Genomic DNA, 24316 nt, shown 5'->3' with positions numbered 1-24316 from the left:
CAAACTGCTTTCTTCCCACTTCCTAAAGACTACAAATCAGTCTAGACAAGTTCCTGACTGGACTATCAAGCATTTCTCAGGGAGCTAGAATGTATTAGTACTTGACTTCAACTTATTGGAAGACTGACCACAGGGTAGAGGAGATAGTTACCACTATCAGGGAAACAAAGACCAATCAGACTGCCAAAAATAACCAAGGCCATCTCACAAGCAGGGCCACAGGATATTAATGCTGTGGCTGCAAAAGGCCTAGGACCAGATACTGCCCTCGAGGGGCGAAGGCCCAGCCATGTCTTAGAGCAAGGGACTGTTAGAGTTAGGTGGCCTTCTCCCTGCTTCCTCCTTGCTTTTCTTTGTGGAGAAGGGAAGAAGACACTGTAGTACACAAGATTGCTTGGGAAAATGAATTATTCTAATAAAACTTTATTTTTTCAAACACAGCCACAGAGGCAGGACCTCATGTTTAACACACACAGACTTATGGATTTTTTTTAATATAAAACAAAGTTTACGAAAAATTTTTTTTCCACTTTTTGTATTTGTAATCCCATTAGCACAGGGACTTTGGCAGCAGGTGGGAGTGAAGGGCAGCTGGAGCTGCCACTGGGCAGTCACCGGGCACAGGAGGAGAGCACCAGCCTGGGAGTGGCTTCACTCACACACGCAGGAATACTCACCTACTGGTCAGCCACACCACACACACAACACAGATGCAGATGTCTACCCAGCGTCAACCACAGCCCTGTATAGGTGTGCTCCACTCTGGGTAAGCCCAATATGTGAAAATCCAAATAGTCAAAACAGCTAAAGTAGAGGGAGGTTGCTTGCTTTACAAAAGAAGCAATCACACAGGCTGCTTTTTAATGGTCGGCAGTCCAAATGCATTGCAAAATAGCATCTGGCTTATACAGAACTTTTGGAACAGATCTACTGTGTAAAGCAAAATGAACCACTTCTTGAAAAGGCTTGTCCCAGGGTCATGGGTGCTCGGATTGGGAAGCAAGATGACAGTTTCAACTAATTTAACTTTCCAGATCTTAATGTAATAGAATTCAAATATGATTATCTGTAGACCTTCTCCCCTACGGATGGCACCCTGGGGCTTTGGGGAAGCCAGGGTAGAGGCAGAATTACTGCCCTCACTTCTTGAGCTTGGGGCTTACAGAGACACCACTGGTCTTGCTAGTGGCCTATTGGAAGCTGGCACAGCCAATATGCAGCAGAGAGCCTAGGCATAAGGATGCCCCAGGAGGAAAAGAAGCTGGCACCAGGGAAATTATGGCCTAAAGAAGAAGAGCCAAGGGAGGGATGAAACCAAGGATGGGCAACTACTGGGCTCACAGTTTCCCTGGATTCTCCAGAGAGCCTTTCTCAGGCCCCTACAGACTTGGTAGCTCACTGGTAATACATGGTAACTAGCAGGAGAAGGGGAAGAGCCCTGGAAGGGTAGAACCTTTGAGGGCCAGAGCCTCAAGAAGAAATGGCCACCTCCCCTGGAGTGGAGGTGAGAGGGCTGCAGCGTCAGTGATGTTCCTATGTGACATGTGGGAAACCAAGAAAATGACAGGTTCAATCCCATGAGGAAGAAAACGTGTGGACTTTGGTCTTCTCCCCTTACCATGAGGAACTGGGTCCTAACACACCCTGGAAATCCAAGAGAATGCCCTTCCTCCAATAAACAAGAAGGGCAGGTCCAATTCAGTCGTGCAGGGTCTAACCAAAGCCGGACAAAGCCTAACAAGCTATTTGGCGGCTGCTTCAGTATATCTTCACTGGTGCCAGCCCTACCAAGGGTCCTATAGTCGTTAAACCCATCCCTGCAGCCACTGGGACCTGATGCCCTGGCTTAAGTTATGGGCGAGAAACAAAAAAAGGAAATTCAATCCAACAACAACAATTCCCAGCTGCTTCTCACAGCCTTTGCTTTACACAACCTCAGCCAACCCCTTAGTGAGCCCCAACCTCCCTGAGGTCTCTCAGGTCCAATTAGAGGCAAATAAACATTTCTAGGCAGGAATGGAAGACAAGCAAACTAGTAAATGCTGACATCCCCTTCCTCTTTGTCAAGCAGGTCTGAAAAGAGGTTAGACCTGGATCTAATGACAACAGGTTTCCCTATAGTCTGTTTCCAAAAGATAGTGCTGGAATGAGCTTACCCATGCTTACTGGGGACTGAATGCCACTTCTGCTGCAGGTTGGCCTTAGATGATGAGGGCCAACACAGGGCCTTTCCTCCTTGTTCTTGACCCTCGAAGCTCAGAATGTGAGGGGAAAAAATCCCATCAGTAGAGAGGGAAAGAGAAAAATGGAGCCATCCAACCATGCCTCGGTTGTCCACACGTGCTTACATCTACTTAGAGAAAGAGGCAGGTTGTACATAGCCTAGGCAATCTGATAAGAAAAAAAGGCCAGCTCAGAATCAACATAGAGAGCCCTCTCCAGCCCTAATATTAGACCTATCTAGGGAAGGGGACGGGTCTAAGACAAAGACCATTAGCCAAGGTCACAGCACTTAAAAGACCCTGCCACCCCCAAAAGAGAGTCCTTTGCAGAGCCAACAGTGCTTATGGATTATCAGCTCTGAAACCAAGCTACTTAGAAAAAAGAAAAACTTGGTGCCCTCCTCTTGACTCCTTGAATAAGCCTGCTATCCCGTGCAAACTCAAGATCCTGGGGGTATCATGATGCTCTGCTGTTATGGAGCAACTGCCTTCCTTCCCTAAGGCTACGCAAACACACTTTTCCCCAAGTACACTCCCACGCACGCGCACACTCTCACGCAATTTCTCCAAGGAGGCTGAATGAACCCCCCACCCTGGCCAAATTCTAAGACACAAGTGCCCTTTGAAGCAAAGGGGCTAGTGAAATTCCCCGAGCTGGGGTCAGCAGACCCCTTCCTTCCCTGCCCATTGCTTTTTCGGTGGCAGGGATACTCACACTCAGGGCCGCCATGGGAAGGGTCTGCTCTGGGGCTGTCCCTCCCGCCACCAGCTCCGTTTATCTTGTCCCGGCCAGTCTCTTGGCATGGTCGAGCTTCCTGGAGCGAGAAGATTTCCGGCTGCCCTGAGTCGGAGCCCTCCACTCACCCCCATTCCCAGGCTGGGCCCCTGGCCTTGGGGCCTTGACACTTGTTAGTAGCCATAGAGAATCAGTCTGTGTGGCCCCAGGAAGTAGCCTCTCAGTTTTAGTTCTCCTCAATTAGATTCAAGTCCAGGTCCCCAAAGTCCTGCTGGCACAGTGTCCGCTTTCTCAGTGCCTGCCGCCCCCACCGCACGGCCCCCTCCTCCTCCTCTTCGCTTTCACTGAGCACCTGGGAGGAACCTCCAATGGGGCTGCAGGAAGCAGAGAGGGGTGGGGGGCTACAGGCCATGAACCACGGTGGAGAGATGCTGCTGCCTTCCCGGGCTGTTTCTTGGAGACAGAGACCTCCTGAGTATGGTTTCTGTCAAACAAACAACAAAGTTAAGAATGCAGAAAGATATCAACTCCCACAGAACCCTAGTCCAAGCTATATTTCAAAGTATCCCTCTTGGTTACCCCTACAGGTATGAGTCCTAGGCATGACGTGGGTGAACTCCCTGGTAACATTTAGAAAATTTAGTATGCAGGCACAGTTCTTTGAGCAAAGAGCCCATAGTTTCTGTTGGGTTCAAGATTAAGAGCTCACTTACAAGCTTCATGTGGGCAGGAATCTTATCTGGGTGTCTCACAACAATATTGCAAGTGCCTAGTCACAGCCCAGTACATAGCAGGTATTCAGTAACATTTGCTGACTGGTTGGAGGAATGACTCTGAATAAGTAAATTCTCAAAGGGGTTTGTGACCCAATGGACTAGTAGGAAGAGTATGAAAAAAGTGGACAAGTGCATATAAGCTGCACTCACACTGGGAAGTCAAAATCCATTTGCTGAACAGATGAGTAAGGCAGCAACCCATTTTGCTGAAGCCCTCACACACCCAGCGGAAGCACTGACGGAGAGTGGCAAAATCAGTCTAGAGGTCAAGAAAGGGTAGGGCACTGATGATGTGACTTTTGAGGCTTATGCATCCTCAGAAGAGGAGGGAAAGCACCTTTAGCAGAACAATCAGGAATCCCTATTGGAAGATTTACCATGGGTCTCCCCTCAACTTCTCTAGAACCTCCAGGCCCAAGGAGTTACACACAACACGGGACACTGAGTCCTAAAGTAGGTACAGTCCCGGACAACTAGGATGGTGAATCACACTAGCAGAAGCTCAGACAGAAAAGAACCTGTCAGGAGTGCATGGAACTAGGGGACACTTCGAAGTAAAAATGGAACAGAGTCTCCCTCCTCCCAACCAAGTTTCCCTAGTCCTGCTGGTCCCACCTGATTCATCTTGTCGAAGTCTAAAGAAGGCCGCAGCCGCCGGGGGTCCTCCTCATGGCGCCGTTTGACTCCAGCTTTGCGAGCATCCAGATCACAGGGTTGTGAGCGGCTTCGGGGAAGGTTGCGGAGGCCTCGAGGTCGCCAGGGCAGCTCTGGGGAGGATGCAGGGGAGCTCCGGGCAGAGGGCAAGAAGCGGCTTGCCTGCGGGCCCAGGCTAGGTGACAAGGAGAAGCGACGCTGGGGTGGGCAAGGTGACAGGGACTCAGCATCACTCTCCCAGGAGACACTCTGGGGGGAGGTGGCACAGGGTCGAGAGGAATCTTGGGCCAGAGCCAGGCTGAAGAAAGGGGGACTGTAGGGTCTGTGGGCCGGGGCACATTGAGAAGAGGCACTGGGAGCTTGGAGGAACCTGAGGCTGGAGACCCGCTTTGGGGGGCTCTGGTGAGGCACCTGCGGCCCACCCCCTCCACCACTGCCCCGGTGCTTGATGGGAGTCCACAGCTTGGAGGGGGCGGGCCGCCACACCGGCTGCCAGCGAGACAGGTCCACGGGCACTGAGAGTGAGCGGCAGTGCCTCTTGGATGGAGGGGCAGGGGGCACAGGAAGCTTCTCTGGATCTGGGGGCTCAGGGCTTAGGACTTGGGAGAGGGGCTGCTCCTGTGGGGAACTTCCCGGGCTAGGTGGTCTGAGGTGCAGGCTCAAGCCCGAGGGGTGGTAGCTGAGGTTGAGGCTGTCCTGGAACTCAGCACAGGAACAGTGGGGCAGGCCCCTCCAGGAAGCACCTTCTGGAAAGCATTCATAATAAAAATAGTATTAATGATAGCTAATATATTTTTAAGAGCTTACTATATGCCACAAAATATAATGAGCACTTTATGTGAGGTTTCCCCAAACCTCAGGAGGTAGGTACTATTATCCCCATTTCACAGATGAGAGAAGTCCAGTAACCTGTCCTAGGTCATGTAGGAATGAAATGATCAAAGGAGGATTCAAATCCAGGTCTGTGTGATGCTAAGGCTAGGTATCTTACCACTAGACTATACTGCCTCCATTATGAGGAACCACCTGAAATTAAAAATAGTTTCAAATACCGCGTATCACTCCCTCTCAAAGGCACAAACAGTCAAGAGAAAAAAAAGCATGTGTGCCCTGCTCATACTTCACTCCACCTAGCCTTACTCTGCTTCCATACCTACCAGCCCCAGGTTGTAAAAAGCAGGCCCATGCTCTTCTTTAATCTTTCTCCTTCCTACATGTCATCAGCACCCAGACAAGAGTTAGGGCTGCCAAGGATTAAGAGGTAATCGAGCAGGTAAGAGATCATTTTTATTCCTAGAGAGGGCAAACAGAGTGGGGAAGGCCTTTGATGATGGAACCCAGGCTTGGGAAACCCTAAGACTATTCATGTTCCTTTGTTGTCTAGCCACCCACAAAGAAATGCTCCAATTAACACACTGATACCAAAAGATCTAGCTAGAGTGTAGTTAACTAAAAAAATAAAAAGTTCCAAATAATATATATAGTGTGCAACCTTTGGAAGGAATAAAAAGTACACATTTATATTTGCTTCTATTTGTATAAAGAAACTCTAGTTGGATAGACAAAGTCATAACACGAGCTGCTTTTGGGGAGGTGGCGGGAGCTAGATGGAGAAGGGAGACTTTTTCAATATATTTGTTATTCACAAAATTTTTTTTTGAGGGGTGCCCGGATGGCTCAGTTGGTTGAGTGTCCGACTTCGGTTCAGGTCATGACCTCGTGGTTCATGAGTTCGAGCCCTGTGTTGGGCTTTGTGCTGACAGCTCAGAGCCTGGAGCCTGCTTCGGATTCTGTGTCTCCCTCTCTCTCTCTGTTCCTCCCCAGCTCACACTCTGTCTCTCTCAAAAATAAATAAAGATTTAAAAAATTTTTTTTTTTTTTAGTGTGTGTGGGAGAAGGGCAGAGGGAGTAGGAGAGAGAGGATCTTAAGTGAGCTCCAATGAGGGGCACGACCCTGAGATCATGACCTGAGCTGAAATCAAGAGTGGAACACTTGGGGCGCCTGGGTGGCTCAGTCGGTTGAGCGTCCGACTTCGCTCAGGTCACGATCTCACGGTCTGTGAGTTCGAGCCCCGCATCAGGCTCTGTGCTGACAGCTCAGAGCCTGGAGCCTGCTTCAGATTCTGTGTCTCCCTCTCTCTCTGGCCCTCCCCCCGTTCATGCTCTGTCTCTCTCTGTCTCAAAAATAAATAAATGTTAAAAAAAAATTAAAAAAAAAAAAAAAAAAAGAGTGGAACACTTAACCGACTGAGCCACCCAAGTGCCCCTTTAAATTTTTTGAACCACATGAATGTATTACCTATTTAAAAAAAAAATCAGATTATAAAAGTCCTGTCAAGGCTAGAATAAGAGCAAACTAAACAAATAAGCTCCATGCAGGTGCAGGAAAATGGAGATAAGTGTGAATCTCAGCAGGTGACCCTGGCAAGAAAATTGTGGAGATAGACTAGCTGGCCCTGGTCACTGGAAACCAATGAAAGAAAGGTGTAGATACACACAGACACACATACAAAGCCTTACCAGACACAAGTTGGAAAGGGTTCCCACAGTTGGAGATGTCTGCATGATCAGGCAGAGGCTAAGAGAGAGAGAGGATATCCATCATGATTCAGGCTCAGGACACAGATTTCCAGGAAGCCCTTTTCAGCTTACCCCTGTAATTCATGGGCTATAGAAATGTTAGGGACTCCTAAATGTTCTCTTCTTGTTGTCTTCCCAAAGTTAGTGAGTAAAATAATCCACATCTTCCAACATCTCATACCCTTCTCCACCCAAGTTTTGGTGTCCCTTCTCTATCAGTGGAAAAATACCTGCCCCCTTCCTTTTGGGCTGGGTTTTGAGCCTTTAGTAGGCTCTTCCAGTACAAGTACCATGACTCATACGGCACAGGACATGGGTAAAGTAGTAGCAACAAACAGCCTCAGAAAAAAGGGGGAGGGGATGGTAGAGAAGCAGGAAGACTGGTCTTTTACCAGACTGATGCTGAAGCGTGTGCATTTCAGCTCATCCAGAGTCTGCTTCTGTAGCTGCTCAGTGATCAGGGTTATCATGATTCTCCCCAGGATATGACTTGCACACTTTGGAGCAAATGATGGATGTCTTCCCTGTTGTTCTTCCAGACCTCACTCGTGAGCCGTCTTCTGCCACTGCAGCACCATTCTAGCACCATTGGGACTCCCCTCTCCAGTCATGCCTGCTGAGTCTGCCAATTACAGAGGGACCAGCCCCAAGTGATATTAGAGATGTACCTGGCCCAAAGGTGGAAAATGCATGGCACACATACCACAGCATCCCTATGCCAGGCCTCTGGCAGACATCATTAATTGATCACAGCTCTTTCCTGCTAAGCCTAAACACAGCCTCAGAAACATTCTGAACGTGGCACTCCAGTTAACCAGTAAAATGAACTGGAGTTAGCAAGCAAGTTGAAACCTATTTGCCACTCCTAACCTGGTTCATGCTCTGCTCTGTCTACCCAGACTACCGGTACCACTTAAAAAACAGCTCAAGTGAGAGACAACACCCAAATGGTTACTTCCATCCTGATTACCCCAATATTTTCTTTTATCCTCTAATCAGAAACAGAGAGATACATTTTTCCTAAACCACACAAATAGTAATAGGGAACAGGGTGGAGCACTGGTTGTAGGAATGACTTTTTCCTTTAGACCAATCAGAGTGAACAAGGTTTCATGTTCTCCCTTAGCCTGAATGTATATTGTGTTATACTGTTTTCTAACAGATACTGTATACATTCTCTTACAAAGCTAAGAAGACAGAGAAATGGAACCAGGATTATTCCAATTACATTTCAACTCTATAGATGTTAACAACTGTATGACTTCATTCAACTAAGTTTTTAGCCTGATCTGACTCAAAGACCATGGATACAATTAACTGAGACTCCTTCTCATGGTCAATTTCAGTAGAAGCAAACTAATTCTATCAAAGAACAGGCTTCCAGCCTACACAATTGCCTGAGGGGCCTTGCTCAATGGAGGAGAGGAGGTTAACCTAGTATTTCCATATGGTTCTGCCTATTCCCAGAAATGACCAGCAGGCAGACAGCTCATCAGAGGGTGTATATGGCATTCTCTAGTAGATAAAACAAACATTCAAGAAATCTAAATCTTGCTCCAATTTGCTGTGACAGTTCTGGGAAGTCACTTGACTTTTCTTGGCCTTAGTTAACCTGTATATAAAATGGGCACAATAAAGGTCTTAACCTGTCACAGGTACCATATAACATGAAATACCAAAATGTAAAAAGCATACGATCTAGCCTGTACAAATCAGGACTCCACAAAGACTGCTGTTTCTCAAACCCTCCTCTTTGTTGCTCTACACAGGCTAAGAATGCCACAAGTGATGATATTAAGCTGAAGAAGGCAATTGGGTTTATCTATTTGGCTGGACGCCACCCTTCCTCATCTGCACACCTAGGGAAGCCCAAAACAGCTCTTCTGTGACCTTGGAGGCAGATCACTTTCTACTTTTGCAAAAAAAAGAGGGAATCATCTTGACCCCATCCCCACCTCAGAGAGAGGTAGGTAAGGAAAAGCAAAGAAATACATGTGGATATATGTGGAGTTTTTTTGGAAGAAAGGTCTGGGAGAAGTCAATCATCATTACAGATAACTATCATTTTCATGCATAATTATCACCACCCTGAACGAAGTTCCAGCTTCCCGAGAGCTCCCTTCAGCAGCTTCTATGTTCTTGGAGGAAAAGCTAAAGCTTCTTTTCTGCTCTTGGTTTCTTAACTCTGCCCCCAAAAGATCAACTAGAGAGGGAACCTAACTGAAGGCTTTTACCCCACAGATCACAGGCCTCAGCCTGACCAGCCATGAAGAGCAGGGAGTGAAGCAAACTCTTTCAAGCTTTTCATGAGGCATTTGGCCAAACAGCAAACTCCCAGCCCTCTCTGGGATCAAGTGAAGAGAGTGATTTTGTGTTTTTCTGCATTTTAATTGTTGGGATGTGGCCACACACGGCGGTAATTGGAACAATGCAACTACCACCACGCAACTGATACTCTCAGCCTGAGTTTCCTAAAACAGGCCAGCCTGAGAGGGGGAACAGAACGGAAGCCATAAGGAATCAAACCAGGACACAAAAGAAGGCAAACCAGCTCCGCGAGGGGCCTCCTCTTTCTCAGGCAGGCATAGAAAAAAGTGTAAGAAACCCTCTCTTGCCGCCTTCCTTCCCCTTCCATTTTGTTTATCTGAGGGGCAAAGACAGCCCTGAACCTTCACTAAACAAGTTAAAACTTCTCAGCTTAACAACTGGCACAGGGCTCAGCCCTTCACAGAGCAGCAGGCCGCTAGGCCCTCCCCACGACCCCACCAGGCCCAACTCTCAATCCAGGCTTTCCTTCCACCATCAGCCCCCTAACATAAAGACTGGACCCCCATCCCATCTCTTATTGGATGGCAGTAACCCCTGACATTCGGGTTTCAGGGATGCTGAGGTTGTGATGAAAACTGAAGAACCTAGGATCTAGTCAGGCCAAGGGGTAAGAGAGTCACAAATCCCCTGGGGACCTTCCCCCCCACCCCACCCCCAGGTCCCAGGCCCACACCTCTGGGGGAGACTGAAGAAAAACATGAGGAAGGCAGGGAGGTGCATGAACATGTAAGTGAGGATCTGACTGTTCCTTCTTCCATATGGCTCTGGCGGGGATAGGGGTGACAAGTGGGGAGCACCCCTCCCCCCACCCCGATGAAGAAGCAAAAGGCTAGGCCCCCCTCCAGTCTTCAACCTCTCCCTCGGTTGCCCTGCCTGTCCCTGCGGGGTGGGGCATGGGGCGTCCGCTGGCCCCTAGGGGGGCACAAGGGCTCGCTCAGGGGGGCTGTCGTTCGCCTCCTCCCATATCAGCTTCCATCACCTGGCCGCGGGAAGCGAACTCAGGACGCTGGGGATGAAGAGGGTCTGGGACTTAGCACTCCGCCAACCCCTCCCCCACCGGGTCCCGTGCTCTCCCCGCGGAGGCGTCCAGAGAGGCCGTGCGGCGCTCGCGGCCGGGCTGGGGGAAGGGAAAGAGGGAAGGAGGGAGGGACGGCCGAGGTGCCCGCCCCGAGGCCCCAGCGCCACCTGCCCTCGCCACCTACCGCGGCTCCTCCAGCTCCCAGGGCCGCGGCCGGAGCAGCTCTGAGCGCTCCGTTCGCCCCACGGTGCCCTTAAAAGGCGCCGGCGCGAACCAAAGGGCCCCTAAGGAGAGTAGGGAGATCGCTCTGGTTCGCGGAATCCTCCTGAACCGCCCGCGGAGGCTCGAGCCTTGCGCCGTTTCTCTCCCAAAGTCTATTTTGGAAAGTACTGTCGGGAATGAGACAGGTTCTTTGATTTAGGGACGAAGGTGGTTTCCTCACTATCGAGTCACCCCCTCCAAAATACTGCAGAATGTGGACGGACCCAGTTGGCGGCACATCTCGAAACCCGCGGGGGAGGCCGTGTTGGACGAAGGTAAACAAAGCCATCCCCCTCACCCTCCATTCCAACACTGGCCTAAGTACAGCCCTCTACTCGATTTGAGTCGCGTAACAGAATTAGCCGAAGTTCCTCTTACCTGCTCTCCTGTCCGGCCCTCTAGGGCTGCTTCAGAGAAGGAATCCCCCTTCCGCCAGCAGAGGACCCGTCCGCGGCGTGAAGGCTTCTGGGAAATGTAGTCCAAGAGTCGATTAGGGCCTGCTCTGAGTCCCAGGAGCCCCTCTTCAAGCTGCCGGATCGCCTCGAACCTTATAAACCCAGGACTTGCAACGGTTGCGCGGCCGTTCCAAATTGGTTTTGTAATTAGCCCTCACCCAAAACACTTTGTGAAGCTGCGGAGGGCCCAGGGCTGTCCACTACTCTTCCTTCCTCTACGCACCCCCACCCCCGAGCAGGATGAGGTAATGGGGTTGTGATTATGACATCATAGGCGGTTCAGTTGCTTGCGGGGGTGGGTTGGGGGGGGGGGAGGGAAGGAGGAGTATGGTGGTTACAGCTGGACCACTTAAGACAGGGAGGGAGGAAACAGGCAGCTGGGGAAAAGATGTTCATGTCCGTATTTTTCCTCTTTAGGAACAGGATACCACCCTTTATTAAATCTCCACCACTACCACCATCTCCCACCTCAGCCAAAGTTTAAGTCTTTTTTCGAAAAGGCTGCATGTAGACGTTAGTAGGAAAGAGGGTGAGGAACAGCTAAATGGTTCCTGACTTTCATGTAAATTCGAGGCTCAGCTATCAAAAAAGGTTTAGAAAGAAAGGCAAAAAGAAAAAGAGGCTTTAAACAATGCCTTCGTGTTGCCATCTTTTTGTACAGCAGTTTTAGATTTCTTTTTTAATCGATTGGGAAGTAGCAGTAATGCAAATAATCTTCACTATTACAACTATTACACTATTACAACTTAGCAGCAAGTCCCTTGAAAGACGTCTGTTTTCTCTAAATATTTTGTGCCCCACTCAAGTCTAGGACAGATATGTAACTGATCAGCTACAAAGTAGCACCAGTGGTGGGGATCTTCCTCACAGAGCCAGGGAAGGGAGTAGGCAGGAGCCACCAAGTCTGCAAACTGAAAAAGAAGAGTGAAGAGAAAGTGAGATTTATCAAGAAAATAGGGGTGGAGGGAAGATAGATGCACTGCATATTCCCTTGCCCTGCACATTTCCTCTTGGCAAAAGAGGGAACAAGGCCATGAAGTATAGGAGACATGGTTTCCAGTAATTACTGTTGTGGAGCACTTATTATGTACCAGACACCGTGCTACATACTTTAAAAAAGTATTCTCATTTTTGCTTAGAATCATGAAATGAGCAAATGTCTCTATTTGACAGATGAAATGGTTGGAGAGATTAAGTGACTGCCCATCTGGTAGGCAAAGGTAATATTACAGAGCAGTCCTTGATGCTTTAAAGTCCTTGGTCTTCACCACTTGATGATCCTCCTTTTTTTATTATTTATTATCCTTTTATAATTTTGTTATTTATTATTTTTATTATTAACAATGCTTTAATAAAGTTCAATGATTGAGAATAAGAAGTTAGCATTGGCTCATATGCAAAACATTTATAAAATGAGACACTTGAAAAAAACAAACACCCAAATCCTCCACGTCAGGTTTCAGGCCTCAATTCCAAGGAAGATTAATTATACCCCTTTCATCAAGTATAAGATAGCCCCCAGTGCAGCCCAACTTCCCTGCCATTACTAACTATAATTAAATCTCTTTATGCCACCTTTAGTTCTCAGAGTTTTTTATTCATGTCCTATTTTTTATTCATGTCCATTTTTTCTTGCTGCCCCATTTTCCTTCTTTCATTCTTGGACTACTACCTTGAACCCCATGCTAATTGTCACCTCATAGGCCAGACTTCATCTCTAACAGTGCACCAGTGGGATTTAGAAGACAGGTAGAAGATAGGTGGATAGAAGACTACCTGGGCTCCCTTCTGGTCTCCATCCAGATTTGTTGAAGGTTCCAGGGCCTGGAACCAGTCATCCAAAAGGTCATCCAAAGGGGTGGAACCCATTGGCTCTAAGAGATGCTCCATCCCCTGCCTAGGAATGCAGCAGAGTCAGAGGAACATGCACCTTATTCAGACTCTTCCCTTTTCAGCCATTAAAAGCTAAACCCCTGCAAAGTAAGGAGAGGTGGGGCTCAGTCCACCACTCAAACAAGAAACCAAGAATAATGCACTCACCCCTCAGCCCCCCTGCCCTGCAGAGGCTGGCTGGGGGGGTCCCATGAATGTAGAGCTCTTCTCCACTGCCTGATTTGGGCATCCCACGAGCGACGGCTGTACCTCCTGTTCTTATTTGGTGTTTGAGGGTGAAGTCCTGGCTGTCGCTTTGCCCTGGCAATGACAGATATGTGTCAGACTCAGGTCAGGGGGAAGGGGCACAGGTCAGTTTATCACAGTGAATCAGGAGACTCATTAGGATTTCTTAAGAGTCAGGTAGGATCAATGCCCGCAATTCAATAGAAAAAATAAATCTTCAGTTGGGATTAAGCACCAAACTTCCTAAATTCCTAATATTCTTCTGGCAAGGGTAATTTAGATATTCCAACTCCCTCAGAAGTCAAGATAGATATAAAAGACAGTATCTGACATCCCTTTAAAATACATACTACCTCTTTATACATTTAGTTTGCCCGTATGCATGGAAACTTACATGTAATTAGGCAAGTATGTTGTAATTAGTGAAGTCAGCTGGCGGTATGAAGTAAAAATGGTTGGAAAGAAAAACTTCATTAGCAAACATGGATTGAGCTTTTGAAAGTCTCATGGGCCAAGTAGGATTTGTTCCATTTGAAAAAAAAGTCTTGAAAATTTATTTAGGGGCTACATTTCAGGAGACTTAGTTTTAGTAATGATGAGACTTTGTGAGAGCATTCGTATTCTAATATCTTTCCATCACCCTACATTGAACCAAAGCCACTTAGCTGACATGCTTGTTGTGACCCCGCACAACTGCACTCACTTGGGGACCTGCTGCAGGAAACACTGGTAACCAGGTGTGCGCTTGCCATAATCTATCTGTTTTTGCCGCCGCTGTAGAACAACTTCATCTGTCTCTACCTCCCACCTGCAGGGGAAGTATACAATGGTCCCATGAAGTGTGATTATGGTTTTCAAAGTAAAAACCAACTCATCCCACACATACTCCCTTAACCCCTAGTCTGTTTTTCAAACTCACCTAGCATGGCAGGGCTCTGTGCTGACTCCCACACTCACCATCTCAATCCCAGAGAACAAAGACTCTTCACATACCTCCTTTCTGGGGAAGCAGATTCTCCATATGAAAAGGGTATTAGGATAAAACCCAGCTGACTATGCTGTACTTCTTAGCAACTACCACCACCAAGATGTGGACACCGGATAAAGGTTGTGTTTGTGGCTGAACTGTTGCATTGCTTATTTGTTTCTCACAATGTGATTTGCAAACCATCAGCATGAGTAGTGCCTTGATAATTCCTAGGCCCCACTCTCTACTTATTGATTCATCATTTTAAGGAGCTTGCATTCAAAGAGCTTCCAAGCCATTTTGAACATCTTTTTGTGTGTGTAGAAGATTTCAAAAATAGAGAAGAGCATGCCATAATGTTTTGCTACTCAAAGTATGGTCTCAGGACCAGCTGCATCAGCATCAGCTGGGAGCTTGTTAGAAATGCAGAATCTTGGACCCCAACCCAGACCTACTGAATTAGAACCTGCATTTTAACAAAATCCCCAGATGATTAAACTTTGACAGTAGTGATATAATGTACCCCCAGTTACCCATTGCTTAATACTCATGGCAAATCTTGTTTCGTCTATACCCACCACCCACCATCTATACCCACCACCACTCCCGCAGGATTATTCAAATCCCCATCATTAAGAATAAATTCTTAGTATCACCTATCAATGTTCAAATTTCCATAAACGGCCAAAGCTTGGGATCCTTTGGACTGTGATAAGGATTATACCAAGAGATGATTTAATTCCCCTGTTTTCCCTGAAAAGGAATTTCCTTTATCCTGCATAACCTAGAGTCTCAGAGATGCTGAGCTCTAAAAGGAACTGGAAACAATGAAAGCTATTGGAAGGGGTCAATACATAAATGCAGCATAAATACACACACCTGTCTCGCCTCAACATCTGCCATACCGGTGGCAAATGCTCCATCTCCAACGGAAAGCAAGAAAAACGAAGATGAAAAGGCCCAAGTAACGACACAAGAAAGAAGCAAGGGGAAAGAAAAGTTTAAAACACACTGTCACCCAAACAACTCTCTCCAGGTATTATCTTAAAGAGCAGTACTTGCTACCGAAGTCCAGTTTAAATCTCCCGGGGTTGGAAGGGCTAAGGGAATAGAGTGCTCAGGAAGGGTGTGGAGATTGGCCAGAGGGAGAGCCAATGGTGTGCCAGGCACCCGGGGGGCGGGGCTTACCTAGCGGTTTACTGAACCCTGACCAATCGGCATCCTGTTCTGGCTGAGGGGCGGGGCAAATTGTGTTCCTTCCAAAGCAAGGTCACGCCTAGTGATGTAGAGCCAAACGATTGGCCAAAGGAGTCTGGGCGCGCGCGGGCGCAGATTGGCTGACGCAGTCTTGAAGTGAATGGGATAGGTTTACTGGGGAGGCGGAAGGTTTGAATAGCCAGGCCCTGTGACTGTTGATATTCTTGCACTGTGGCTCTAACTTCGATCCTCTCGGCCTATCCAGTCTAGAAGCAGAATCGTAGTCTGGTTAATTGACTCCTTTCGTCAGATTTCCTTTAATTCTGCTCAAGTTTTGGCTTGTGACTGACTCCCCACCTTTGTTTTTCCTGAAGGTGAATCTCTGGCTCCAATCTGAGGTAAGCCGGGAACCCTCTCCACCGGTATCACGGAAACCTCAGCGTCCCCCAGTGTCCAGTGGGGGCTCTACAAACAGAACTTCAGGGGATTTAATAAGCATTATCGTGAGTTAGGAGACCCGAATTCTTTCCTGTCAGTAGTCACTAGCTGTGTGGCCCCCGAATAAGTGAAAGCCTTTTCTTTTCTTTTCTTTTCTTTTCTTTTCTTTTCTTTCTTTTTTTTCTTTCTTTTTTCCTCTCTCTCTGTCTCTCTCTTTAATCCCTTTCTCCCTTTTTTCCTTCGAGAGCTGGTGAGTCAGCGGGGGGGGGGGGGGGGGGGGGGGGGGGGGGGGGGCGGGGAAGGGGAAGGGCAGAGGGAGATGGAGAATCATAAGCAGGATCCAGGCCCAGGGCAGAGCCCTGGAGGGGCTCGATCTCACCCCCGTGAGATCATGAGAGCATGGCCTGAGCTGAAATCAAGAGCCCCAAGCTTAACGGACTGAGGCATGCAGGCGCCCCTCATTCCTTTTTTAAATGAAGTCCTGGTTTTGGGTTGCCTGGCTGGCTTAGTCAATGGAATGTGGAACTGTTCTCGCGAGTTCATGCCCCACTTTAGGTGTACAGCTTACTTTAAAAAAAAAAAAAAAAAAAAAGTCCCGCGTTTGCCTCTAGATAAGTTCGGCTCCAAGAAAAAGGTCAAGGTGCTTGGGGCAAGTGGGATTCAACTTTCATGCCTAGTTGTGATCCTAGGGATGTCCTTTCTCCAGTACTGAGCCACTGGGCTGCTGCTGGGAAGGGTGGAGGAGGTTGTGAAAACTGGACAGCCTGTGAGGGACCTATGTAGATGATGTTCACCTCTTAGGTAGGTGTTATTTTTTTTTTTCTCAGGAGGCCATGTCTGCAGAATTGATTTCATCTGCAGAAGGGGATGTACATCCTGGCTCAGGACCCAGTTTTAGGTCCAGTCAGAGGAAGATATTAAACCTGCTCTTGGAGAGAGACACTTCCTTTACCACCTGTCCAGATCTCCCTAGAACTCCAGTGAACAAACTCTTTGGCGATTCTGCAAACCTAAGTGTTTTGTCTGGGTAAATCCACCTTTTACATCTTATCTCCTTTGCTTTTCCAAATAGCCTTGGGATTTTTATTTATTTATTTTTTTTAAAGTTTATTTATATTTGAGAGAGAGTGAGCAACTGGGAGAAGGGCAGAGAGAGAGGGGGACAGAAGATCTGAAGCCGACACAAGCTGATAGCAGCAAGCCTGATGTGGGGCTTGAACTCACCAGCTTTGAGATCATGACCTGAGCTGAAGCTAGTTGCTCAACCGACTGAGCCACCCAGGTGCCCCAATTTATTTATTTGTTTGTTTATTTATCGTAAAAGTTTATTTATTTATTTTGATAGAAAGAGAGAGTATGAGCAGGGGAGGAGCAGAGAGAGAAAATCCCAAACAGGCTCTGTGATGTCAGTGCAGAGCCCCATGCAGGGCTGGAACTCACAAACCGTGAGATCATGAAGTGAGAGTTGGGGGCTTAACCATCTGAGCCACCCAGGCACAGCCTTGGGGTTTTTAAAAAATTATCTTGGCTCCTGCTTCAGATTCTGTGTCTCCCTCTCTCCATATCCCTCCCACACACACTCTCTCTCTCTCTCTCTCTCAAAAATAAATAAACATTAAAAAAAAAAGTGGGGAGGAGGCACTTGGGTGGCTCAGTCAGTTAAGTGTCTGACTTTGACTCAGGTCATGATCTCAAGGTTTGTGGGTGCTGACAGCTCAGAGCCTGGAGCCTGCTTCTCATTCTGTGTCTCCCTCTCTCTCTGCCCCTCTCTCTCTTTCTCAAAAATGAGTAAATATTAAAAAAATTTTTTTTAAAAATTATTGTGGCTCAAAGATCAGGGTTTAAGTTTAAACCCTGCCCTTCAGTAACAGTGTGACTCTTGACCCTCAGGCTTCTTTTCTGTGACATAGAAATAATAATCTCTTCCTATCTTACTAGGATCTTATGAGAATTAAATGTTGTGATGTCTGGGAAAAGTCTTTGAAAACTCTATTGTTGTAGGAGTTGGTATTTTTATTTGTATTAATATTAGTGTTATTATTATTGTACTTTAAGTTCTGGTCACGCCATGCTCTGATCCCTTGGCTAGTTGGAGAGTTATAGACCTGAGAAGTACTAGAGACTCCAGGGAGAAACTAAATCTATGTACCCACAGTGCGTAGGGCAAAAGATGTGGGGTCAAGACCCACCTCAGCCAATAATGTTTGGTCCTCAATTTGAAAAAAAATTACTTGTCTCAATATGTTGGTGAGGAGAAAATGAGATGCAAATTATTGGAGTAGAGAAAAGGTTCCTGAGGGGTGCTTCAGATGAAGAGGATAATGTGATCTTTGCCTTTCACGGTTATTACAACTTAATGGGAATCTTGCTGTACTATTATGTCTCAACAGAGGAACCCCAAAATGTTGCCTTGATCTTTCCAATCTTAGCAGTGGTGGGGAGATGTCTGCCAGTCAGCTTACCACTTCTGCAGACCTTGATGAAACAGGTAAGGAGAAGGGAGGTAAAGGCCTCAAGGAAAAGAATAACTTCTAAGGGAGAAAACAGGGTAGTCAGATAGAGATGGAAGGTGGTAAAATTAGGTAGAGGGGCGCCTGGGTAGCTCAGTCGGTTAAGCCCATCCGACTTCGGTTCAAGTCATGATCTCATGGTTCTTGAGTTCGAACCCCACATCGGGCTCTGTGCTGGCAGCTCAGAGCCTGGATCCTGCTTTAGATTCTGTGTCTCCCTCTCTGTCTGCCCCTACCTTGCTCACACTCTGACCCTCTCTCTCTCTCTCTCTCTCTCTCTCTCTCTCTCTCTCTCTCTCAAATATAAATAAACATTAAAAAAATTTTTTTTTAATTTTAAGGTAAAGATCCTTGAAGTTGAAATTCTGTGGGTACCTAGAGGATTTTTGAGAATGATAAGCCAAGAAGAGAAATGTAATAACATAAATAGGAGTCATTTTGCATTTGAAAAATTTAGACAAGAAGGAATATTTTGTTAACTGATTGATGATGGGAATGAAAGTAGTAGTTAAAATGGGAAGTTTTATGCTCTAGTATAGTCTCAGCAAAGGCAAAGAAACATAAAGAAATACTTTGTTAACTAATTCTTGTGGTTTTGTAGGGCCTGAGCCCAAAAGGAGTATGTTTTACTAGTCAATAATTTTTTTTAATGTTTGTTTATTTTTGAGAGGGAGAGAGAATGAGCACTCACCAGCTGGGGAAGGGCAGAGAGAGAGAGTGAGACAGAGGATCCAAAGAAGGCTCTGTGCTGACAGAAGAGAGCCTGATGTGGGACTCAAACCCACAAACTGTGAGATCATGAGCTGAGCCAAAGTCCAACACTTAACTGACTGAGCCATGCAGGTGCCCTACTAGTCGATCTTTTTTTTTTAAGTTTATTTTTATTTATTTTGACACAGATAGAGAGCAAGCAGGAGAGGGGCAGAGAGATAAGGAGACAGAGAATCCCAAGCAGGCTCCACGCTGTCAGCGCAGAGCCTGATTCAGGCTCAAACTAAAAAACCATGAAATCATGACCTGGGCCTAAGTCAAGAGTTGGACACTTAACTGACTGAGCCACCAAGGCACCCCACTAGTTGGCCATTTTAGTATTTGTTCTATTTTCAGAATAAATGGTCTATTTCCTGAGTAATCAGCATTATTTCCTACCCATGAAAAAAATCTCTGTTTGTTATTGTCCTGCAGTATTTCCTGCATAAATTCTTAAGTAACATATATAAATTCTTAAGTTTTCATGAACTTGTACCTTGTACCATAAAATTGGTTCCTATCAGGAGCCCATGCATTCAAAACATCAGCTTTTGAAATTAATGTGGCTTACTGGCAATGAAAAAAATGAGAAGGAAAGACAGGATGTGTGGACAAGATTAACTCTTCACATTTGATTGCAGGCCAGTTGGAATCTAAAGGACCTCAGGACATACATTTAACTGGGATGTAAGTTCTTTTGCTAAATGAACCCCATGCTGAAGCCTTTTCAGCTCTGGCACAGGAATTTTATCCTGTGCAATCTCTGCAGTATGTAGAACATTTTACTTTGGGTATAAGTTGGCTTGAAAGCCTCAGTCCCTCACTGGAAAGATTTTTTAAGTTGCTCAGATCTAAATAGTTCATTTTAACCATTCCATACAACCCGTATTATCTTTAAAAATGAAGGAAAGGGTATATTGCATTTAGGCCTAAGCTGTTTCCTGCATGTGAATAGTGCAGTGTTAGAGCATCTGGATTCCAGTGGCTTACTATTTCACCAACTGTGATTCTGAAGATTTTCTTAACTTCACTGGACCTCAATTTCTTCATTTGTAATAAATAACAATAGACATAATAATAATACTTTTCATAACTGCTCTTGTAAGGATGGAATTTAGCACGTATGAACTATTTTATAATGTTTAGTATTGTTATTCATGGGGACTCTTTGTTGGACATCTTAAAATATTCAATCAGGGAATGTTCCAGGAATGAAGTTATTTCAATTCAACTCATTAACTTCTTAAACTTATTGTAAGGTTTCCATTTGACTCTTTTAATCTTTTTAGAACTTTATCCTTCTATGTTTAGGTGAATTAGGAGCTACTTTAGGACACTAGTGAGAGCATTCCATGACTGTTTTTTAATTAATTAAACCTATTAGTTTTAATTAATTATTGATTTAAATAATTAATTTAATTAGTTTTGAGTTAATTAATTTATTAAGACTTTATTTTTTTTAACAGTTTTTTTAATGTTTATTTTTGAGGGAGAGAGAGAGTAAGAGTGGGGAGGAGCAGAAAGAGAAGAAGAGAGAGCATCACAAGCAGGCTCCACACTGCCAGGGCAGAGCCTGACACGGGGTTGGATCCCACCAACCAAGGGATCATGACCTGAGCTGAGATCAAGAATCAGCTGTTTAACCGTTTAACTGACTGAGCCCACCAACTGCCCTTCCACTGTTTTTTGGTTTTTTTTTTTTTGTTTTTAATTTTTAACATTTTATTTATTTTTGCAAGACAGAGAAAGACAGAGTGTGAGCAGGGGAGGGACAGAGAGAGAGAGGGAGACACAGAATCCAAAGCAGGTTCCAGACTCTGAGCTGTCAGCACAGAGCCTGATGTGGGCCTTGAACTCATGGACCAAGAGATCATGACCTGAGCCGAAGTCAGATACTTAATTGACTGAGCCACCCAGGCGCCCTGCCCTTCCACTGTTTTTAATAATACATGTGAAAATTTCACTTTAGATTGCTTGTAGTTTATTTGACTTGCTTTAAAAATCCTAACTCATGCAAACTGGATAAAATCTTGGCAGTAGGGATAATAATTCATAAAAAATAAGTATTAGCTCCCAATAGTCAATGCTGGAAAACTAGTAAATTTGGTCTACATAAGATGTAGGACAAGCTCATCATCTTTAATGGGTATCTCTATATATTATTATGAGGGCCTTATCCCCAGGACGTCACTTAACATCTTCATATTTGCCACAGAGAGCACTTTACATATTGTATGGAGACATATCAACTAGATATAGGGCTCCTAGAGTGGAAAAAAGGAAAAGTTGGGATGCCACAAGCCATTGAGGAATAACTAAACAGTATTTGGGGTTTACTGACTGGCACTTTTTTTGATCTTCAGGAATCATCACCAGCACTTTACAAAATGCAGCCCAGTGAGTAACATCTATTTCTTGGGTTTGGGTTTGTTTCTCAGGTGGTAGGCAGAGGCTTTCCACCTCACCTGTGGCTCAAGGATGCTGGATGTTCTCAGAAAATGTTCTCTTGTAGGCACAGCTGCTTTGTAGCACTCCAAATGTTTTGGACTATGGCAACAGGAAGAAAGATGCAGTATGTAGCTCACCCACAAATAAAGAAAATGTAAGTGTTAAATGGAAACCCAGATACATTAGTACTTTTCTCCCTGTGAGGGGAGCAACTCATCAGTATCATTATGAGACCCAGAACTGTTATCCCTCAGTATGCAGACAATCAAATTGCTTCACTATAAGGCAAAAAATTATTTATGGTTTGTTTTTTATCTTTAAGATTTGACCCTAGAACAGACACCTAGCTCCATGTCTTCCAGAGCAGATCATCATTATTCCTCATGTTCAGTTGATTGGTTTAAGGGCAAAAATCTCTATTAGTGTAGTTTGGGAATTTAGGGCTATTTTTTTAAACAGATAATGTATATAAGTTGTTCACATACTCTGTGCATGGCTTCATGTATGGGTTTACGTAATTTCTTCTTATTTCTCCCTTAGTCAAGCTTCTTAGCCCATGTTCTCAGAAAGCCATGGGCCTTTTTGTCTGAGCCTCCGGCCTTCAGTCAGTTCTAAGTTGAAACTGGGCTCGACAGAGCCACCTAATCACCAAGATCGTTCTCTAACGATCCCTTCAACGAATTCTCTTTTCTTGTTTTTTTTTTTTTTATGTGTATTTATTTATTTTGAGAGACAGCGCATGTGCGAAAGAGCACAAGTAGGAGAGGAGCAAAGAGGGAGAGAGAGAGAATCCCAAGCAGAGTCCAGCCTCTGCACCAAGCCAGATACAAGGCTCGATCCCATGACCAGGAAGGAGATCATGACCCCAGCCAAAATCAAGAGTTGGACCATTAACTATATGAGCCACCCAGGTGCCCTGAATTGTGTTTTTTGGCCATCTTTTTCTTTCCCCTGCCCGTCATCCTTTCCCCCAGGTCAGTATCTATAAAAGGTAGCTGCTGTTCTTCTTTTCTCACATTGACTAAGTTATACCCATGCTTTTGTCTGTTTTAATCAGCTTATTCTTGAATTGACACTGTCCTTGTAATCACTTTTTGGAAATCTCACCATCCCCTCCCTACTCAGGCTCCCCTTTTCCTCCCTTCCTTTGGCTTGTGACCATAAAATCAGTATCCTCCAAAGCAAATCTACATATCATACATCAAATCCAAACCATAATTTGTATTGTCAGGATATAGGATCAACCTTGATTATACTTAATGTGTTTTGTGAGGGTTATTCATGGCTTCACCTGATGAAATGTTTTTGGCAGGGCTTGCTGACACTTGTCTTCCTCCAGCCAATGTAATTTTTCTTATGCAGAAGAATAACGCTTTGAAGTCCTCCGAGTGGTGGGCATCCAGGAGCCTGAAGTTTCAAAAGACACCAGGGGAGCCTTACATGTCTCCCCTTTCTCTACTGGTGAGTCACTGAACATCCTCATCAAGGGTCTGCTGAGGTGTTGTGGATTATAGGATGGCAGGTCTGCATTACAACCCTTTCAATTTTTCTAAGCTGGCTTAGGTGAGAAAAGTGGTTGGAGAAGTAACTCTGGGAAAAGTAAGAGACATCCTCTGACGTTTTTATTTGTTAGAAAATTCTTAGGCCTTTAGGGGGCGCCTGGGTGGTTCAGTCGGTTAAGTGGTTAAGCTTCCGAGTTCCGCTTACATCATGATTTCACAGTTTGTGAGTTGGACCTCCGTGTCTGGCTCTGTGCGGACAGCTTGGAGCCTGGAGCCTGCTTTGGAATCTGTCTCTGTCTTTCTGCCCCTCCCCTACTCGCTCTTTGTCTGTCTCTCTCTCAAATATGAAAACAAAACAAAACAAAGCAAAAAAACATTAAAAAAAATTCTTAGGCCTTTAAAGTTGTTCTATTTTGGGGTCCCCTGGGTGGCTCAGTCAGTTAAGCATCTGACTTCAGCTTAGGTCATGATCTTGTGGTTGGTGAGTTCAAGCCCCTTATTGGGCTCTCTGCTGTCACCACAGAGCCTGCTTTGGATCCTCTGTCTCCTCTCTCTGCCCTTCCCCCCCCTTCTCAAAAATAAATAAGTGTTAAAGAAGGTTTTTTGTTAATTTTTTCTATTTTATTATTTATGTGATTCCTCCCACCCTAATTTTAAAAGTACTATGTGCCCATTGTGAAAATGGTTTAGAAATATAGCAAATATAGGGGTTCCTGGGTGGCTCAGTCAGTTATGCGTCCAACTCTTGATTTCAGCTCAGGTCATGATCTCACGGTTTGTGAGTTCAAGATCTGCACCAGACTCTGCTAACAGTACAAAGCTTGCTTGGGATCCTCTCTCTGTCCTTCTCTCTCTGTTCCTCTTTGCCTTGTGTTCTCTCTCTCTCTCAAAATAAATAAATAAACTTAAAAAAAAATATATATATATATGATAGGGAATATAAAAAAGAAAATAGTTACCTCATAGAGAAAAACTATTAACATTTTACCTCATTTTTTTATAGTCTTTTAACTATGTATATAATGTTAGAGTTGAAGTCATATTAATTACATATGTATAACATTTTTTTAAAGAGATTCCTTTTTTTTAAAGTTTATTTATTTTTGAGAGAGTTGGGGGAGGGGCAGAGAGAGAGGGAGAGAGAGAACCCCAAGATTATCTGACAGTGCAGAACGTGATGCGGGGCTCTATCTGACGAACTGTGAGATTATTACCTGAGCTGAAATCAAGAGTCAGGTGCTTAACTGAGCCACACAGGTGCCCCATATATATAACTTTATATCCTGCTTTTTTAAGATATATATTTTTTAACGTTTATTTATTTTTGAGACAGAGAGAGACAGAGCATGAATGGGG

General features: G+C 45.4%; 3 protein-coding genes across 7 annotated transcripts in view; 1 reads left to right on the top strand and 2 right to left on the bottom strand.

Annotated features, from left to right (window-relative positions):
* Positions 1–390: 390 nt before the first annotated feature.
* FAM53C (family with sequence similarity 53 member C) lies at positions 391–11272 on the bottom strand. Of its 2 annotated transcripts, none has more exons than XM_043588944.1 (5): positions 10954–11272; positions 7361–7590; positions 6909–6966; positions 4350–5134; positions 391–3442 (listed from the first exon to the last, which is right to left on the bottom strand). In XM_043588944.1, the coding sequence occupies exons 2-5, from the start codon at positions 7436–7438 to the stop codon at positions 3185–3187; spliced, it is 1179 nt and encodes a 392-aa protein (XP_043444879.1). In that variant the 5' UTR covers positions 7439–7590; positions 10954–11272; the 3' UTR covers positions 391–3184. The 2 variants fall into 2 exon arrangements, with proteins under 2 accessions (XP_043444879.1, XP_043444871.1); XM_043588936.1 differs by lacking the exon at positions 10954–11272 and adding an exon at positions 10499–10630.
* A 509-nt stretch (positions 11273–11781) lies between these two features.
* LOC122487915 (oocyte-specific histone RNA stem-loop-binding protein 2-like) lies at positions 11782–15385 on the bottom strand (the record flags this gene model as incomplete). Its single annotated transcript, XM_043588951.1, is given in 7 exon segments — positions 11782–11857; positions 11859–11941; positions 12807–12927; positions 13071–13223; positions 13852–13956; positions 14068–14178; positions 15159–15385. Coding segments are annotated over 7 exon segments (846 nt in total), but the record flags the coding sequence as incomplete, so codon positions are not given.
* Positions 15385–24316, top strand: part of CDC25C (cell division cycle 25C) — a 29315-nt gene continuing 20383 nt past the window's right edge. Inside the window, exons 1-7 of one of the 4 annotated variants that reach the window (XM_043588905.1) lie at positions 15385–15710; positions 16578–16777; positions 18141–18238; positions 19652–19697; positions 21374–21407; positions 21523–21612; positions 22821–22919. In XM_043588905.1, coding sequence (XP_043444840.1) covers positions 16584–16777; positions 18141–18238; positions 19652–19697; positions 21374–21407; positions 21523–21612; positions 22821–22919 — 561 coding nt within the window. In that variant the 5' untranslated portion in view covers positions 15385–15710; positions 16578–16583. The remainder of the gene's footprint in view (positions 15711–16577; positions 16778–18140; positions 18239–19651; positions 19698–21373; positions 21408–21522; positions 21613–22820; positions 22920–24316) is intronic. The other 3 variants (XM_043588896.1, XM_043588917.1, XM_043588925.1) reach the window with 3 other exon arrangements.

This window comes from Prionailurus bengalensis, chromosome A1 (assembly GCF_016509475.1).
Source record: "Prionailurus bengalensis isolate Pbe53 chromosome A1, Fcat_Pben_1.1_paternal_pri, whole genome shotgun sequence".
In the NCBI taxonomy this organism is placed as follows: Eukaryota; Metazoa; Chordata; class Mammalia; order Carnivora; family Felidae; genus Prionailurus; species Prionailurus bengalensis.
The sequence above is the reverse complement of the archived record's forward strand: the minus strand, read 5'-3'. Positions and strand labels throughout refer to the sequence as shown.